Source organism: Varanus komodoensis, unplaced genomic scaffold, assembly GCF_004798865.1.
Source record: "Varanus komodoensis strain SLA01 unplaced genomic scaffold, ASM479886v1 scaffold3, whole genome shotgun sequence".
NCBI lineage: Eukaryota > Metazoa > Chordata > Lepidosauria > Squamata > Varanidae > Varanus > Varanus komodoensis.
This window is the reverse complement of record NW_025335761.1, coordinates 14,009,586-14,029,641: the sequence shown is the minus strand read 5'-3', so window position 1 is coordinate 14,029,641 and position 20,056 is coordinate 14,009,586. Positions and strand designations below refer to the sequence as shown.

At 42.4% G+C, this 20,056-nt stretch overlaps 1 protein-coding gene across 17 annotated transcripts in view; it reads right to left on the bottom strand.

Moving 5' to 3' along the window:
* Positions 1–20,056, bottom strand: part of GPHN (gephyrin) — a 375,414-nt gene that overhangs the window by 136,494 nt on the left and 218,864 nt on the right. For all 17 annotated transcript variants that reach the window (XM_044436487.1, XM_044436489.1, XM_044436472.1 and 14 more), the window contains one exon: positions 9,069–9,135. In XM_044436487.1, coding sequence (XP_044292422.1) covers positions 9,069–9,135 — 67 coding nt within the window. The remainder of the gene's footprint in view (positions 1–9,068; positions 9,136–20,056) is intronic.

The window sequence follows — 20,056 nt, the reverse complement described above, 5'->3', positions numbered from 1 at the left end:
TGTTGAATGATGAGGGAGAGGCAGGCAACACAGGCAGGAGCAGTGCATGCTGGGATTGTTTTTCAGCCACAAGGACCGATAGGTTTCTGGTCATCTTTAGGAGGAAAGAGGCAGATGTGTGGAAACCACACACACATGGCAACCACATGAGTGTGTAAACCCAGAACCCAAGGTAAAAAATCATGCTGCATGGAAAATGTATGGTATGGTTTGCCATTGTGTGAAAACACAGCCAATGCGCTGAAATGCCAGGACAAATAAAATAATTCTAATCTGGGCCTAAATATTAATGTCGGGCATTCTACAGTTGGGATGCCACCACAGAAAAAACCCATTCCCTGGTCAAAAGAGATTCTTGACCTATACTGGTCCCAAACTGTTCATGCCCTGTCTTGTTCATATATGTGCTACTATTTTTACCATCAGGCGTTTGATATGGTTCACTTGAGGGGCCTCAGCCAATCACTGCTTATCCCCAGGGATAAAGGAAAGATGAAGCATCACAGAGAAAGTACTGGAATCTGTTCAGAATTGAATGCTATTTGCTTACTTTGAATGATAGAACTGAAGAAAGTACTTCCCTTCAATGACACCCATTTTACATTTCTCTCTTAAAAATATGTTTATTTATTGTATGTCAAGCAAGGTATCAGATACTGAATATCATAAAAAAAAACCATGAAGAAGAGAAAGGAAGAATGATAAAAATCCAGCTGAATATAGTAAACTTGTTAAATGCAATATCAAAACTCAGACAAAATACAACCCAGATATATTATGATAAACAATTGTAGGCAATTTATTATATATACAATTACCATAAACCATGTTACTGATTTTTATCCATTTGAAAGGATGAGATTTAAACAGCTACAGTTAAATCTGTGAATTACTGTGTAAATCAACACATTTAATGAGGGTGTTCTTGCACTTTCTAATACCTTACATAGTTCAGTACTGCTGCCACAATTACATGTAATATTACTTCCAAATATTTACTGGAAATGACAGCTTCAAGAAAATTAAGCACCAAATAGCACTGAATATTAAGCATCCCAGAAATTGTGCTAGTTCTCATATCCCATTTATTTCCTTGATAGTGTAACCATCATATACATATCAAATCTACTTTTTACTTTCCGCAGCCTCCCTTATTGAACCTTATCTATGTATCTTTGACATTTTCAGGGCAGACAGAGGATGTTTGATGGCCACATTAATAACATCCTCTTGCACATGCAGTATAAATGAGAATAGGGGCACTTTAGAAAACAAGGGTCCACAATAATTTCATAATTCCAGCCTCTGCCATTTTTAAATCATATTTTACTTGTTACATTTATATTTCTTCCCTTTCTTCCAAGGAAGCCAAGCAGATGTATATGATTCCCTTCCTCACAACAACCCTGTGAAGTGAGTTAGACTGAGAGTCAGTGATGGCCCCAAGTCATTCAGTGAGGTGCATGGCCAAGTTGGGATTTGGACTGGGTCTCCTGACTTGTAGTCCAACACATTAATCACTACAGTGCACTGGCTCTCACAACTAAAATCACCATTTCTAGATGGGCCCAACTCATTTAGGTTGATCACACTGTACCACATTAGATATCTATATATGTTTTGATATCTTTACATGTTATGTCCAGTCCTGAAAATATCTTATTTTCTACATTCAGAATGCATATTAACTAATCTTCTAAGAGATCTAAAACTGAGGGGTTTTTCACCCTCAGTTTTTGAGCTGAGTTTTATTTCAGAATCAGCTATTACCTTATCAGGAATTACAGTTCATTATACCTCACCTTCAAGGCCTCACAGGATTATTTAGGTGATTAATACAGTCTCTAATAATAAAGAACAATTATTATGTTTTAGAGTGGAAGAAAATAATCCAGCAACTAGGGCCAGATGTATCTCTATGGAAACTATATAAAGAATAATCATCTCATACAGCCATCTTATAAAGACCAACCATCTCCCTTATTATTACCATAAACATAATCAATCATTATATTGATCCCAAGAGGTTATCTCTTCTAACTTTCTACCATTTTCTGGCAGCAAGGGGATTCTAAGTGACCCTCCCGCACCTGACATCACCTTTTTATGGCCCGATTACTCTGAAAGAGCTACTATTTATGCTTTACCATGGTCTCTTTTGAAAGCAAAGCCACTTCAACCTTTATTTATGCTTTGAGCTTCCTGGACACCTTCTGAAATAGTTCAAAAGGAGATCTCCCTCCACTGTTAATCTTAGACCTATGTACAAATCCACTGAAAGCAGAGGAGGAACCTTTCAATTGCCTTAATCAAAACTGTGTGATCTTATTATTCTTTTATTCATGTTTTCCAGAAGTGATCATTCCATGTGGGATCCACATGTATTTCTCATATGTTTTGGTCTCGTAAGTTTACCTGGACAGGGGATGAAATGGGCATCACAAGATGCAGATGCACTCCTTGTAGCCTGGCCTTGTGTACACACACACACACACTCACACACTTTCCCCCCTCAAGGCTCTCTTTATGAGAAAAGCTCGGTTATTTCAAGATTAAGGAGTAGATTGCTGACAAATTTGGCATGCCAAAAGCGTACTCTGTGTTTCACAGACTGGAGAATGCTACTTTCTGGATGAATTCCTTGGATAGTTCTTTTGTGCCATTTACTGGGGTAAAAATTTTATATAGTCCAAAAAAAATAACAGTCCCAGTGGGCACAGTAAAATGTAAACTGTAATTAATCTCAATTACACTGCACTGTAATTCATTCAGTGCATTCAGTGCACTGTACTGGTTAAGAGTGTGGAACTGGGACTCAGGCAATCCGGATTCTCAGCTGTGCAGCCAGCTGGGTGACTTTGGGCCAGTCACAGACTCTCAGCCCAACCTACCTCACAGGGCTGTTGTGCTGGGGATAAGATTGAGAGCAGGAGGAGAAGAATGATATAAGTCACTCTGAGTTCCTTTGTAGGAAAAAAAGCAGGATATAAATAGAATAAATAAATAAATAAAATTATAGTTAGTTGGGATATAAACAGAAGTAGAAGTCAGAATACAACAGTTGAAAAAAGAAGCTTGGAGATACTTGTTCCGAAACAGCAAAGACAGTGAGAATGATATACTCAACAACTTCTTGGCATGAATCAATGTGCGTAAATTAGTTGGTTCAGGGAGGCCAACTTTTCAGCTATCGAAAGCAAATAAGCTGGTCTGCACATGTGTGGTTTCCACTTAACTGCACAGACTCCATAACTCTAGTCAGGCTCTATGATAAACTTTGCACTATCTAAATGTAAGGACTTTGTGAAGACACAACATATGCACAAATATTTAAATTGTCTTTTACATATATGTATATGCAAAATCAAAGAGTTACATTACCTCATACATAGTTTTATTTCCTTACTGATTGTAGACAGAATTTGTAAACACCCTGATTACATTTGGATAGGGCTTCTGAGGGTCAGATAAAATTGCCTTCAGGCTCAAAGCAGCAATACCTAGGCAAACCCACCACAGAGTCCTTAGCCATTCTGACTAAACTGCTTCTTGGCACAAAGCAAGGTAAATACTGAAATGATAGTCATAAATTATGACTTCTAATACTGACTCCACATTATATTTCTTGGCCTTCTAAGCATACATTTTTTCTATGCAGCTTGTTACAATCAGTTGTGATGATTTAAAAACATAAAAAGTAAAAAAGTGAATCCTGCTACCAGGGTTCAGAGCCAGTGCAATAAATGAAATGTGTATTTCTTAAATGGAGCCAACATGATTTAACAGGTAAGGATTTTGTACTCCTACAATTGTTCTACAAGGATTATCACAGAATCTTATGCAAAATAGGATAACTTTTATTCTACATTGCAACTTTAAGACTAATTCACATATATCAAACACACACAAATTCTTTTGCATCAAGACAATATTTCATAGTATTTTATACCATCTGAAGCATTTACCATCATAAGTGACAGGCAGTATTTGTACATAAATACATACATGCATATGTATTTAAAGTTTGGCATTTATGCAGGATTCAATTATCTGACCAGAAATGCATTTGTAAAGTAATATTGTTTAACTTTCTGCATTCTTATGTTTGCTTAGCTTAGTGAGACAACATATATAATGTGTGTGTGTGTGTGTGTGTTTACACACTTCTGTATAGCCTGAAGTGCCTGATCCTGCCCAATCTTGGAAGCTAAGCAGGGTCAGTTGTAGGTAACTTAAATACTGTGAACTACCCAAAGTGTTTCAGCGATGAATAGTATAGAAATTTAATGTCGCCATCGTCATCATCATCATCATCATCATCATCCATGGAGTTGCCAAGTAAGCAGGTGTACACACACACACACAAACCCCATTCATGTTTCTGTATGGAAGATATGCATAAATCTAACACTGATTCAGACTATTATTTTATCTATGTGTAAGCAAATTTTCATGTTGGCATCCCAGATGCCATTAACTTTTTAAGAATGTAAGAAAAGCTGTGAACCAAAGTCTAGCATTGTTGGTTCAGTTGTCATTCATAGATAGCAGGACACAAGCACAGTTTAGCACTCAGCCACTTCTGCTCATCGGGTGTATACTGCCTCTGCTATAACCATCATGACTAGCATTTTCTGATAGTCTTTTCCTCCATGACTTTGCCCAATCCCTTTTCAAAACCATTCAAATGTGGCCCTCACTACATCTTGTGGTAGCAAATTCTATCGGTTTACAATAGAAGTATTTCCTTTTATCTGTCTACTATTATGAGAACAGAAGAAAAACTATCCTATCTCCTCTACACCATGCATAATTTTGTATACCTTTATAGTGTTCTTGCTTACTCTTTTTCTAATTTAAAATATTTTCCTCTCAGGGAATTTGCTCTGTGCTTGATTATGTTGATTGTCCTTTCCCAGCTCTATATTATACTTTTCAACATACAGTGCCGAGAACTGTACACAGTATTCTAAGTATGGTTAGATTTGTATGAAGAATTATGATGTTGCCAGTTACTCTTTCCATTGATCTCAAAAGACGGACTCCCTTCCTTCACAGCACTCGCACACAGGATTCACATTTTTAGTGAGTTATCCACCATAATCCTAAATTCTCTTTCTAAGTCACCATCGGTTCAGACTACTAGTATTAGGGTTTTTTGCATCACTTTATATTTGCTTACACCGAACTAAATTTTCTATTTTAATGTCCATTTTCTCAGTTCAGAAAGATCCTTTTGGCACTTGTCACAATTTTTCTTGCTATAAGCACCCTAAATAATTTAGTTATCACCTGGAAACCTGGCCACTACATGGCTTACTTCTCATTCTCACTTATTTAGGAAAAAGTTAAAAAGCACTGGTGTTGAGAATAATCCTTGGGGGACCCATGTTTTACAACCTTTCATTGTGAAAACTGACCATTCATTAAATGCACCAGCAATAAAAATTCTCTTGGCATAAAGAACTACTTCCTGTTCTTTAACTCATAACCAGCCAATAGAAGGACCCCTTGTCTTACTCCATGCTTATTAAGGTTACTCACAGGAATCTTTGCTGAGACTTCAGGAGTCTTAGTGAATAACATCTACTAAATCACACTAAGTCTAAGCGAAGAGCATTTACTGACACTCTAAAAGGGTTACCGAAACAAGAGCTAACTATGCAGAAGCCAGAGTGACACATTTTCAGCAGAACATTCCCTTCCATATCAGAGTACAGAACCACTTTCTGCCCAAGGATGGCATTCGACTTTGGAGAAGCTTTCAGGGCCTACATTCCCATGGTTGGCAAAGACAAAAAGTCCCCTATAGTTTGTGTAATGCCCTTACAGCTACCAAAATAGGCAAAGGCTGGGAAATAACCATACAATCTGCAGTTCAGGAAATGAGGTGCCAATGGATTAGGACACTCAGAAGGCTAAATTGGAAGAGCAGAGGGTCAGATTTAGTCCTCAGACTTGAGGTTCTACACTCCTATACTAAATGTTTGAGAATTTCACCCTTAATAACTCTATAACTACTACTGGACTTTAATTTCCCAAATCCCTCCTGGATCCCTCTTTGAAAAATGACATTAGATTGGTTGCTCTTCTGTTGTCTAATGTAGAGTGCAATCTTAAGAACACATTACATATTTTGTTAAGAGATCAGCAATTTCACATCTGAGTTCTCACATCACATAGATAATACCTGGACCTTGGAATTTCTTTGTTTTCCATTTGTCAAGAAAATCTAGAACTTTATCTCTTGGCAACACTATTTGCCTCAGTTCCTCAGACTCCTTCACTGAAAATACCAATTGAGATAGGAGTATTTGTCCTATATCCTCTGTAGTGAAAACAAATGCAAATAATAAATGCAACTTATCAACAATTTGCTTAGCCTCATTCAGTCATCCTTCACCTCCTTTGTCAGTCAAGTGACTGTTCCCCTAGCTGGTTCCTGCTTCTGATCTATTTTTTTAATAGTTGACCTAGATGTTTTTTTAATAAATATGAACCTCAACAGTCTTCATTGCATCTTTATTGTCTAACTGCATTTCCTTTGTGCAAATTTACTCTCCTTGTTTGGGCAAGGCTTCTATTTTCTGAAGGAAGCTTCCTTTTCTCTGATAGCTTCTCTGATAGCTAATGTTTGTTAATCATGCTGATGATTTCTTGAACTTTATGTTACCCTTTCAGATCAGTGGAATACATTCTAGTTGAACCTGTATTACTATAGCCTTGAGTAATCGCCCAGTGTTTCGAGGAGATTTGACCCTCAGTTAGGTAACTTTCCAGTTCTGAAGTCAAGCAAGACTGTATTTCATTTCTTTGGCATTTTTTCCATTTATCTTCTTGTGAGAAGTATGACTACACTAGTTTTATTTATTTAAGAAACAAAACAAGTAAACATTTAACACTGCACTATTTGCATAAAAGAGTTTTTTTCTTTTTAAATACTTATGAATGGACCTGGCTTTGCACAGGTTAGACTAGCCCTTAGGAACCCTTCAATGAAGTTTCAAGGTTGGCAGAGTCACCCTGTATCCACTTCATCTGAGTGAGATCATGGACACATATACCAACAGAGATGGCCCCTGCCTTGGTGTGCTTCCACAGCTTCCTGAGGGATAGGTCTTTCCACTCCATTCTCCGAAGGTGGGTCTGCCCCACATGAGAAGAAAGGAGACAGACATATAACTTTTTCTGCAGACTGCTGCAGGCTTCAAACTGTATCTACTGCAAAGCTATACAGTGGTTAGGGAAGTCTCCCACCTAGTACTAGGCTTCAAACACATGGACACATGAAATTAATTAAGTAATGCATTTTAAAACTAAATTACTCAAGGAGTATACCCATGGAGTTCCTTTAGAATACTTGTCAGGTTTCAGGTTACTAGGTTTCATGGTCTTGGAAGTTTTTTGCTGATGCAAACACTCTATGTTCAAGTTTGATGAGATTTTCCAAATTCCATCTTGAAGCTCAGTTAGCTTTGTTCCTGTGCCCAAATGTCAACTTTCTTTCTTTTCTTTGGATAATTGGGAAAAGTGATTGAGAAAGTATGTGCATTTTTAAAAGTACACATTTCCCCTAATTGTAAAAAAGTTCATTTTCTTTTACAGGTTAAAGTGTGACAATGCAGATTTGCAGGAGAAATATGCATGTGAGCATTTTTGGATACAAGAAAGTTTGAAGAGAAGCAAAAATTCTCCACAAATTGTGCTTTTGTTGGCACTCACACTTGCAAATGAGATATATTTGCAAACAGGATCAACATTGTTATGCATTTTTAACACACATGCTCTCTTTTACGATGATATATTGCTCAGGTCCATGCAATTTTAAGAATCATACTTCAGTATCATTTCATGATTTATAGAGAAAATAGTGTGAAAGGCAGAGAAAAAAGAATTATGAAAACTGATAGCTAAGAGTTCATTTGTTCTAAAGAAGTTATCCATTGCATCCATATATTGTATTTTTCAGTCCTCAAAATCACAATTTTGAACAGGGCCTACTTCAGGTATGAGAACAGTGCTGGCAAGTTAGAAGATCTGCAAACCCTCTTCTGTCAGTGGGCCATCCTGGCTGTGTATACCCCAGGCAGCAGGAGCTAGATCATTCCAGAGGCTCTTTGTTTTGTCAGGCATTTTAAGAACTCTTTCTAATACTTTCACTATTTTATAAGTTAGCTTTATATGCTCAGCTAGATGCTTTTATTCTTTGCTGCTGGCTTTTACTGCTTTGATTTTACATTTGTATATTGTATTTTTAACATACTGTGGTCTGAGTGACTCCTCCAAATCAGGGTTGCCAATCAGTACTGTAAAACATCATTACTACTGGCTTGGAGAGATCACTAAAACCACAGTTTACTAGTTTGGGCATCACACCAGACTGCTTTGGGGAATCAACAAGTGTTCTGTTATGTCATATGCAAGAGAAGAGTGAGGAAGGAGCATGTGTGAACATAACCATTGCACTGAACCATGTTAGCAGAATGAGCAAATCTGAATGCAGACAATGACTAAGTTTGCATGACATGATAATTAACAAAAGATAATAGTCAATGCTTAGCTTTTGTGATGAATGAACCCACTGTAGGTTTTAGGACAGTCCTCTCCTCAAACTATCCATGATGAGAATCTATGGGCTGCTGTAGGGTTACTTGTTACCATGGTGGACTGATGTGTTATCCAAACCTAGATGATTGAGCCTTCCATGGGTAAAATGACCTATGGTCAGTGAATGGGTTGCCAAAGTTGCAAGACATTCCTTGTTTCTGCTATTAATTCAATATAGGACTGAGATAAATTATTGATGGTTGGCCTTTAAATACAAAAACATACTGAGCAGGCTCAAATTTCTTTTGGTAATTAGACACAGAACATAGTAGCTTTCACAGGATTTTAGTACTAAATAGTTATTAAAATAAAGTACACTGTCTTCTTGTAATTTCATTAATGATTGCACTTCTTTTTATTTGAAGTCATGGAAGTAATAATGTAATTGAAAAAAATATTCTTCTTTCTTCAGAATCATGATAAATATTTTTAGATTCTTTTTCCCCCAGAATATTGCTTACCTGTGACCCTTTCTTGCTACCTGGAAGATTAATTATGAGAGTTTTCCCTCTGATTCCACATACAGGTCTGAAAAGAGAGAGGCAGGGCTGAATACCAGTGCATGAGAAATATTAACATTTAACAGAATTCATTAATTAGACATAATTATGTACATAATTTCTCTATCTAGTGGTAGAGAAAACAGAGGTCTTGGAAGGTATTTAAGAGAATTAAAAAGCTGGATCCCAACATTTTTATATGATAGCCCATTTTGAGTTAAATATATTTGAAAGAAGAGTTTCGTCTATGTATGTAATTTATTACCATGGAAGATTTCAAAAGGTGGGAATTAAAGTAGATGCACTAATGGTTAGTTAAAAGTAACAAATTTAAATGATTAGATATTGCTTTCTTTGAAGGAGAACCAGTAAGTAACAAAGTAGTAAGCTTTGTTTCTGAGGATTATGGGGAAGACTTTCCCCATTATGTTTTAAAAACAAAGGGACACCTGTCAAATGGAGTATAGTATTTACTCTTAACCACACTGAAACAGTAGTACAACTGCAAGAATAATACATTATTTGCATACTAAATGGGAGGGGCCACTATGAATGCTTTCAGATGCTACATGACTACATCCTGATTGAAAGATTTTGCTTCCCCAACCCAATGCCCTCCAGACATGTCAGGCTAAAACTCCCATTATCCCTAGACAGCATAGCAGGTGCAAGGAGCCCCACTGACAAAGCATCTTAGCTCCAGTGACAAAATGTCAGCCCACAAGCAAGTTGAGGAACAGGGCAAGGAGAAGGTACATGCAACATACCAATCCCTTTTAGTATGTGCACTGATTACTCTAGATAATCTCCACAGACAGACAGACAAGGGAAGCTCTTGCAATCTGGTTCTCTCTCTCTCTGACAGTAGCATGCAGCACAACAGCATTTATTTAATAATCTTTACTGCTAATACACAAAGTCTCTGGGCATACACTAAGTGAAATGCTGAACCCTACCTACTCTTCATTGTCCAAAGCTTCCCTTATGAACCCTTCAATGTGCTAACCCTGAAGGAAGGGCACTGTGGAAGCAGGCACATTGGCACTCCTCCCTCTGTACTTCCAATGGGCTTTGTGATGACTCTGGTGCCAAGCCAAGGGGTTGAGGACTGCAGGCTCCCTGCTGGATGAGCTGGCCATTTCAGCATCCTGCCCTGTGGGTGGTACCTTGTCACTTTGCTCAGGCTCAGGTTGCTCTGAGACTGCCTCCATTTCTACGTCCTGCTCTGGGGGTAGTTAGTCTTCAACGTTCCCAGGAGAGAATTGCTGCAGTTGCTCAACTGTCCTTTTACTAATCTCTCCCTGTGGCAACTTCTGTCTGCCCCCAAAACCTTGAGGTTGGACCATCTGCCAAACAATCTCCCCTTGAATCTCAGAATCTGAATCCTCATGCGAATGGGCACTGAGTGCTTCATGCAAGCACACCTGAGCTTTGGCAGGGCATGTGCACATGACAGAAGCTAGGAAACAGGCACAGCAAGATAGCAAAATTCCCAGAGGGGTAAACTCGTGTTGACTTCTACTTGGAAACTAAATTTCAGACAGAAAAGCAAGCACAAACTTCCAGCTCTTGCTGCACACATTTAGACCAAATCCCTAGTAAATTAAACTCAGGCTTAAAAAGTAGGGAGGAAAGAAACACCCCACCTAACAGTTGGGAGCTAAATTCCAGTGGGAAAAGCCAGCAGGAACCTCCAGATCCTGCTGCCTACATTTAAACCAAATCCCTAGTAAACTAAACTCAGACTGCGAAAGGGAGAGGAAAGTATTATATAACTCTGTCCTCTCTAGAGCCACTGTACAGGTCTAGTACTGAAAGAGACTGCTTAAAAACATCAGGGAAGGCTAGCTTCAGTTTGGGCCCTTTGTGGATCAGGTTTTTAGAGTTAAATCCCAGGTCTGAGAGGGATTCTACGGGAATCCCGGGTTTGAGAGGCCACCTATCACTCAGATTTGGATCATGCACCAAGTAAGTTGGAACACAAACAAAAGAGCCCTTAACTAATCACCTACCTTTGTCTGTTGATTGTGACCCCATTCTCTACTGAGTAGACATCCCCATTCCCAGAGGAGACAAATGACTAACAATAAGCATTCATTTACTACCAATCACTGGAAGCTAGAGCAAACCAAGAGATCAGCCACAGTCTTCCTTGTGTTTCAAACAAGACCCTCCAGTCAGAGTGGTTGCTGCAGTAGTTGGACCAGCCCACCTAGAGCTATATAAGAAGGCAGACTTGTGAGGTAATTAGCTCTTTGAGACTGATGAAGTATTTCAGCCCACAAATGAATCAAAAGGTCAAGTTTGGGAACAGGGTAAGGCAGTCAGAATACAGGAGTCTGCTGCCTTTTCTAGTCAGGTGGTAGTAGACTAGCAGTGCAAGCAACCGCTGAAAAGTAAATCCACTGCCCTCTCCCATTAAAATAAAGAAACTCAATAAAATTCAAAATCCCCTTGGTTTTTCAGGTGACCAAACCCACTTATACTAATTAAACCAGTTATGAAGGTAGGAAGCCCGCAGGGTGTGAGCGCTATCCAGTGTTGCACTGACTGCCACATGTATGACTATCTGCCAACTGGTCAAAAGTTGTGAATGTGTTCTCAGTGGAATGAGCTCTTGGCTTTCAGGAAACATATTTATTCCCTTGAATCAAAGGTTGCTGACCTAGAAAAACAGAGAGGTGGATGATGAGACCCTGGGAACCAATTAGCAGGGCCCCAACTCTTGGGTGGCAGCTTTTCTGTGGTCATGGAAAAAGGGGGTCTCGGGGAAGGAGGGCATATTTATGAGGAAGAGGGAAATGATCCTTCAGAAGCACACCATTTCTTGCAAGGTGAGCATGTATCATCTTGCACTGAGGATGAACCTCTGCAGGGTGGGGGGCTTCTGCTAGTGGGAGATTCATTCATTAGAAACATAGATAGCTGTGTTAACAATGGATGTGTGGACTGCATGGTAAATTGCCTGCCTCCAGGTATCACCTGTCTAGACAGCCTTGTAGATAGTGTGGGAGTGGTCATTTTCCATATTGGTACCAGTTATGTGGAGAAATGTAGTCATGAGGTCCTGGAAGTCAATCCTAGGTTTCTGGGTAGAACTTTGAAAACCATGACCTCCATGCTGGAGGAAAGAGCCGCCGCATGGGCAAGTGAATGCAGGCAGACGCGCGCGGCCACGACGTCGACGGCAGCCAGCTCCACCGGTCAGCACAGGCGCACGCGGCACCGGAGAGTGCTGCCCGCTGGCCCAGGTGATCAGGCGCATGCGGTGCGCGACAGGGCGGGACTCGGAGGCGCCCTGCCGACACAAAGCAGCGGCCGCGGCCGGGGCCGGCGGCCTCGGGGCGGCGACCAAAGGGGGTCGCCGCCGTTTGGGGTGCCGTTCGGGGGACGAGAGGGGGGCTGGGCTGGCCAAGGACTCTTGTTGAAATAGGCTTGCCTACTGCTGAATCTTAGGGAAGGGGAAGGATTTTTTTCCCCCTTTCTTTTTCTTTTTATCGTTCTTTTTTCTCCTCTTTCGACCTGCTTTATAATTTTACCCTGCTTTAATCAGTGCTTTGAGACATCCCTGGCCATGTCGAAGTTTATATATCCTGGGGATCACACGGCCGCTGCTATTGGCGTGGTCACGGGCAATGGTCGTTACAGCAGTAGGGGCTTAACGTGTCCACGTAGAAGAAGGATGGACAGATGGCTGACACCTATCCCTCCTTCTGGTTCTGCCCCGCGCCAGGTAGCCTTGTCAACCACCCCTCAGGCCTGACGGTGCTGCTGCTCAATGCCAGGTCGGTCAATAATAAATCTTCCCTCATCCATGACTTGATTGTGGATGAGGGGGCCGACCTGGCTTGCATAACGGAGACCTGGGTGGGAGAGGGAGGGGATGTTGCCCTCTCCCAATTGTGCCCGCCCGGGTATCTGGTTCAACACTGTTCACGCCCAGAAGGGAGAGGAGGGGGAGTCGCGTTGGTTTGCCGAGCCTCCATTTCTCTCACGGGTCTTCCGGTCCCTTTGAGACCAGGGCTGGAGTGCCTCTACTTGGTGTTGGGCGAACGAGACAGATTGGGGATTCTATTGGTGTACCTTGCACCCTTCTACCCAGCAGTCTCCCTATCTGAGCTGACAGAGACCGTCTCGGACCTGGTGTTGAGGACCCCCAGGATGTTGGTCCTGGGGGACTTCAATCTCCATGCCGAGTCTGGACTGACCGGGGCGGCTCAGGACTTCATGGCCTCTATGACGGCCATGGGCCTGTCTCAACACGTCATCGGCCCGACCCATGAACGTGGACACACTCTGGACCTGGTTTTCTCGACGGGGCAGGAACAGGATGACCTGAGGGTGAGGAACTTATGTTTGACTCCCCTGTCATGGTCAGATCACCTCCTGGTGAGGTTTGTGCTCGAGAGTGGCCTCTCCCTCTATAAGAGTGCGGACCCGATTGTATGGGCCCGCCCCCGGAGCCGGATGGATCCGGATGGATTCCTGAAGGCCCTGGGGGACTTTCCAGCTGACAAGACTGGTGCTCCTGTCGAGGCTCTGGTCGAACTGTGGAACGGAGAGATGACCAGGGCCGTGGACACGATCGCTCCCAAGCGTCCTCTGCCACCGGGCAGAGTCCGCTCTTCCCCTTGGTATACACCTGAATTGCGGGCGATGAAGCGGGTTGGGAGACAACTGGAGTGTAGGTGGAGGAAATCACGGGATGAATCTGCCCGAACACACTTGAGAGCCCACTATCGGGCCTATGCTGTGGCGGTGAAGGCGGCGAAAAAGAAGCTTTTTTCCGCTTCCATTGCCTCCTCACAATGCCGTCCAGCGGAGCTTTTTCGAGTGGTACAAGGCCTGGTTCGCCTGGGTCCTAAGGAAGATCCAATGCCACCCTCAAAGGCCCGCTGTGACGACTTTGCCAGGCATTTCAGGGAGAAAATCGCTCAGATTCATCACGAGCTGGACTCCACTAATGAATCAGAGGTTTCTGGGGAGGCGCCAATGCTACCGTCTGGTCCAAAATTGTTGGAGGAATTTCAATTATTGCGGCCCGATGATGTGGACAAGGTACTTGGACAAGTACGTCCCACCACTTGCCTATTGGATCCTTGCCCGTCTTGGTTAATAAATAACTCCAAGCACAGGATTGGGACCTGGATCTTGGAAGTGGTTAACGCTTCTCTGAGGGAGGGTCGAGTGCCTGCCCCTTTAAAGGAGGCGGTAATACGACCGGTCCTGAAGAAAGCGTCACTGGATCCAGAGATGGCCACTAACTATAGACCTGTGGCCAACATCCCGTTTCTGGGCAAGGTGTTGGAGCGAGCGGTGGCGGGACAACTCCAAGCACTCTTGGATGAAACTGATTATCTGGATCCTTTTCAGTCCGGCTTCAGACCCGGGTACAGTACTGAATCTGCCTTGGTCGCCCTGTACGATGACCTGTGCAGGGAGAAGGACAGGGGGAGTGCATCCCTGTTGGTTCTTCTGGACCTCTCGGCGGCTTTTGATACCATCGACCATGGTATCCTTCTGGATAGGCTTGCGGGATTGGGGGTTGGAGGCACTGCTTTGCAGTGGTTCTGCTCCTGTCTCAACGGTCGATTCCAGAAGGTAGTGCTGGGGGACCATGTCTCTGCGTCATGGCAGCTATGCCATGGAGTACCACAGGGCTCCATTCTATCCCCTCTGCTATTTAACATCTATATGAAACCGCTGGGAGAGGTCATCAGGAGGTGTGGGCTGCGGAATCATCAGTACGCTGATGATACCCAGCTCTACCTCTCGTCTTCCACTAATCCAGGTGAGGCAGTGGCTGTGCTGAACCGGTGCTTGGCCGAGGTAAGGGAATGGATGAGGGCCAATAAACTGAAACTCAACCCAGACAAGACGGAGGTCCTGTTGGTTGGCGGATCGGACTTCGGAGAGGGTGGATTTGACCTGGTCCTGAATGGTGCAACACTCCCTCTTAGGGATAAGGTCCGCAGCTTAGGAGAACTCCTCGACCCGGAGCTTTCTTTGGAAGCTCAGGTGACAGCGGTGGCGAGGAGCGTCTTCCTTCCGCTTTGGCTGATTAATCAGCTGCGCCCCTACCTGGAGTACGACTGCCTGGCGATGGTGACACACGCGCTGGTGACTTCCCGCCTAGACTTCTGTAACGCGCTTTACGTGGGGCTTCCCCTGAAGACGGTCCAAACACTTCAATTGGTGCAAAATAGAGCTGCCAGGTTGCTGACGGGGACGGGGCGTTACGCTCACATGACTCCAGTCCTCCGTCAGCTTCACTGGCTGCCCATTGAAGCCCGGGCCCAATTCAAGGTGTTGATTATGACCTATAAAGCCCTAAACGGCTTGGGTCCTGGCTACCTGAACGAGCGCTTACGTCCGTATATGCCCGACCGCCCTTTGAGATCTGCGGGAGAGTCCCTTCTCCGGGAACCCTCCATGAAAGAAATTAGGAGAGTAAGTACTCGGAGGAGGGCTTTCTCTGCGGTGGCGCCCAACCTATGGAATTCACTCCCCAAAGAGGTCCGCCTGGCACCGTCGTTACTGGTTTTTCGGCTCCAGGTAAAGACCTTTTTATTTAAACATCATTTTAATTGTTAAAATATATGATCTGGCCAGGGCAACTTCTTCTTCCTTCTCTTTTCTCCTCCTATATTATTTATTTACTTATTTTATACTTATAATTTTAATTTTATATTATTATGTTTGTAACTCAATGTATTTTTTGTATTTTTGTATTTAATGGTAATTTATTATGTTCTATTGTATTTCAATGTATTTTATTGTGTTGTAAGCCGCCCCGAGGCTTCGGCAAGGGGCGGCATAGAAATGTTATAATAATAATAATAATAATAATAATAATAATAATAATAATAATAATAATGTGGTTTTCTCAGGACTGTTCCGCTTCCATGCACAGGGCCAGCTAGATAAGCATAGCTGAGGAGTCTGGATGCAAGGATGCAATGGTGGTGTGTCTATTCTGGGTAAGTGACCTGGGCCCTGCCCTGGACGGGGTTGCACCACCTCTAAAGGACAGGGTCTGCAGCTTAGGAGTGCTCCTCGACCCGGAACTGTCCCTGGAAGCCCAGTTGAGGGCGGTGGTGAGGAGTGCTTTCCTTCAGCTTTGGCTGATCCATCAGCTGTGTCCTTACCTGAAGGAGAACTGCCTGGCAACAGTGACACATGCACTGGTTACCTCCTGTTTGAACTACTGTAATGCGCTCTACATGGGGCTGCCCTTGAGGATGGTTCGGATACTTCAGATGGTGCAAAACAGCTGCCAGGATGCTGTTGGGGACTGGTTGTTATTCTCACATAACTCCAGTCCTCTATCAGCTCCATTGGTTTCCCATTGAAGTCTGGGCTCAATTCAAGGTGCTGGTTATTACCTATAAAGCCCTAAATGGCTTGGGACCAGGATACCTAAAGGAACGCCTTTTTCCCTATATGCTCTCCCACTCCCTAAGATCGGCAGCAGAGGCCCTCCTCCAGGAACCCTCTTTGAAATAGGTTAGGAGACAGAGTACTTGGAGGAGAGTTTTCTCTGCAGTGGCGCCCCGACTATGGAATGCGCTTCCTAGAGAGGAGTTAACTAATTTTAATGGCATATTTATTTATTTAATTCATTACAACCACGTTATTTTATATTCAGTCATGCTGTAGCCAATTTATTTATTTGGAGTGGACAATGTATTTGGTGTTTTAATGTTTGTAAACCACCCAGAGAGCCCTCTGCGCTATTGCAGTGGTATATAAATGGAATAAAATAAATAAATAAATTTTGGGAAAAGCTGGGCCTTTACAGGGGCATTTTGAAGCTAGCTGGTCCTGCTCTACTTGAAGCAGAAAGGAACCAGAGTGCTGGTACATAACATAAAAGAGGCAGTACAGTAGCTTTTAAACTGAATTCTGAGGGAAAGCTGACAGGAGCTGGGAAGCATCCGATTCATGTCAAATCATCCCTACTGGATTATTTGGAAGTTTCAGATGGCTCAAGTGCAGGAGGAGAGGACATATTTAACAAGGTTATGGTAAGGTATGATAACCAGTTGGACAGGACTAAGTGCCAGAACAAAAGTTGCACAGAGCTGGAGGGGAACTGTGCTTAGGTGTTTCTATGTAAGTGCTAAAAGCCTTAGGGCCAAAATGAGAGAGTTGGAGTACCTGATTATAAAGGAAAAGCGAGTGGGCATTATGGAAACTTGGTGGAGCAGAGGTAACAAATAGGATATTGTCATCTCTGGATATAAACTGTATAGGAAATACAGGGAAAGGCATACCAGAAAAGATGCTGCCCTTCATGCTGAAGAGGTCACAGAGTTCAACAGACTTGATAATTTAAAGTGCAAGATTCTTCCATAGAAACACTATGGGTGAAAATTCCTGACTCCGAATCTAACTTAGTCATAGCAGTATGCTATTGTCCTCCAGGCCAGAATGCTCAGGTTGATATTAAGATGGGAAATGAAATCAAGGATGCTTCCAATAAAGGTAATACTATAATAATGGGTAGCCTCAAGTACCCACACATTGACTGGGTAAGTGTTATGTTTCAGTTCTGACAACTTTAACATAAGTTACATTTCTCTGCATCCTAAATGACTGCACCCTGAAGAAGTTAGGCACAAAACCGAACAGAGGGGAGTTTACTCCTGGGATTTAGCCATAGGTGGAGTTGCTTGGGACATAGTACAAGATGTCAATGTTGAGCCGTTAGGTAACAGTGACCATGGTGGTATTAGATTTAGTTTACAATAATGCGGAGGACTGCCAAAGAAGTTGAACAAAGCTGCATTTAACATCTCAAAAATGAGGGAACTGGTACAGAAAAATCTGAAAAGGGGAATCAAGAAGTTTAGATTCCTTCAAAGTACTTGGAGATGACTCAAAAGCACTGTAATAGAGGCACAGATAATATGCATGCCCCAAGTGAGGAAAAGTAGCAGAAAGTCCAGAAATTCACTAGCATGGTCAATGCAAAGAGTCAAGAAAGCTATTACGGAGAAGAAAGCTTTCCTCAAAAAATGGAGTCTTGTCCAAATGAAAAGAACAGAAGAGACTACAAGCTTGCACAAGGGAGATGCAAGCAGACCATCAGAGAAGCAAGGAAACAGTTTGAGGAGCATATCACTAACAACAATAAAGAAATATTTAAACGTATCAAAAAGCAGCTAAAGAAGCAGTTGGACCATTGTATGATAACAGAATTCAACTAGCATGGGGGGGGGGGGGGGAGATTGCAAAGAAGCTGTATGTTGTTTTTTTTTTATCAGTCTTCACAGCAGAGGATACAGAGCAAATACCTATTCTTCAGAGTACGTGTTCTTAAAGGAATCGAAGGAATTGAGGCAGATAATAGTGACAAAAGACAAATTCTCAACTTCATTGACAAACTGAAAGCCAGCAAATCACCTCATCCAGATGGTAGCCACCCTAGAGTTCTCAAAACACACAAACATGAAATTGCTTACATTTTTACCAAAACATGTTTCTAAGATTAGCCCTTGTACCAGTGCACTGGATATTGGCCACTGTAACACCAATTTTACATTGGTGTCAGGGAAAGTGCAGGCCCATTAGCTTAACATCTCTTCTGGGCTAACTGCTTGATAGAATCAGTAAGCACACAGAGTGACAAGCCCTGCTGAAAACAAGAACATGGCTTCTGCTTCTGAAGTCCTGGCTCACTAACCTATGGGAGTTCTTTGAGTGTGTCAGTAAGCACGTAGACAGGGGTGATTCAGTAGACATTGTTTGCTTGAACTTCCAAAAGGCTCCTGAGCAAACTATGCAGTCTTGGAATAAAAGAGCTGGGGGTCCTCTTATAGATTGCTAACTGATTAAAGGACAGAAGACAGAGGGTGGGAATAAATTGTAATTTCTCTAAATGCAGCGATGTCACCAGTGGAGTCCCACATGGTTCTGTATTAGGATCAATGATGTCAATCTATTCATAATAATCTAGAATTAGGAGTAAGCCATGAAGGGGCCAAGTTTGCTCATGACACAAAACTATTTAGAATGTTTAAAACCAAAGGGGATTGTGAGGAGCTCCAAAGAGGTTTCTCCAAGCTGGGAGAAGGAGCATCAAAACAGCAAACTCAGTTCAATGTAAGCAAAAGCCAAGTAATGCATGTTGTGACAAAAAATCCCAACTTCAAGCATACATAGATGGGATCTGACCTAGCAGTGATCAAGCAAGAAAGGAATCTTGGGGTGGCAGGAGACAGCTCAGTGATGATGCTGGCTGAGTGCTCAGCTGCTGTAAAAAAGGCAAATTTCATGTTAGGCATAATTAGGAGCAGAATAGAAAATAGAACTGCCAAAATCTTACTCTCCTTATACAAAGTTTTGGTATGATCCCACTTAGCATATTGTGCTCAGTTCTGGTTGCCTTACCTGAAAAGACATTACTGAATTGGAAAAAATACAGAGAAGGGCAACACAAATTATCACAGGGCTGCAGCAACTCCTCTATGAGGAACAGCTACATCAATTGAGGCTGTTCAGCTTAGAAAAGGGATGAATAAGGGGAGACATGATAGAGGTATTTAAATAATGCATGGTGTGGAGAAAAAGATTTTCTTCTCTCTCTCCCATAACACTAGAACCTGGGGACATTCCATGAAGCTTATTAGTGGGAGGTTTAGGACAGATAAAAGAAAGTACTTCTTCACACAATGTATAGCTGAACTATGGAATTTGCTGCCACAGAAATTGGCGATGCCCCCCAATTTGGATGGCTTCAAAAGGGGACTGGCCAAATTTGAGAGTGAGGATGCTTATCAGTGGCCACTGGGCTTGCTGGCTATATGCTACCTCCTTTATGTTAGATGGCATGCCTGCCTATACCAGTTGCTGAGGGGAGGTCTTACACCCATCCTGCTTGAGCAGTCCTGTGGGCAGCTGGTTTGCCACTGTGTGTATGGTGTGTTGGATTAGATCGACCTTTG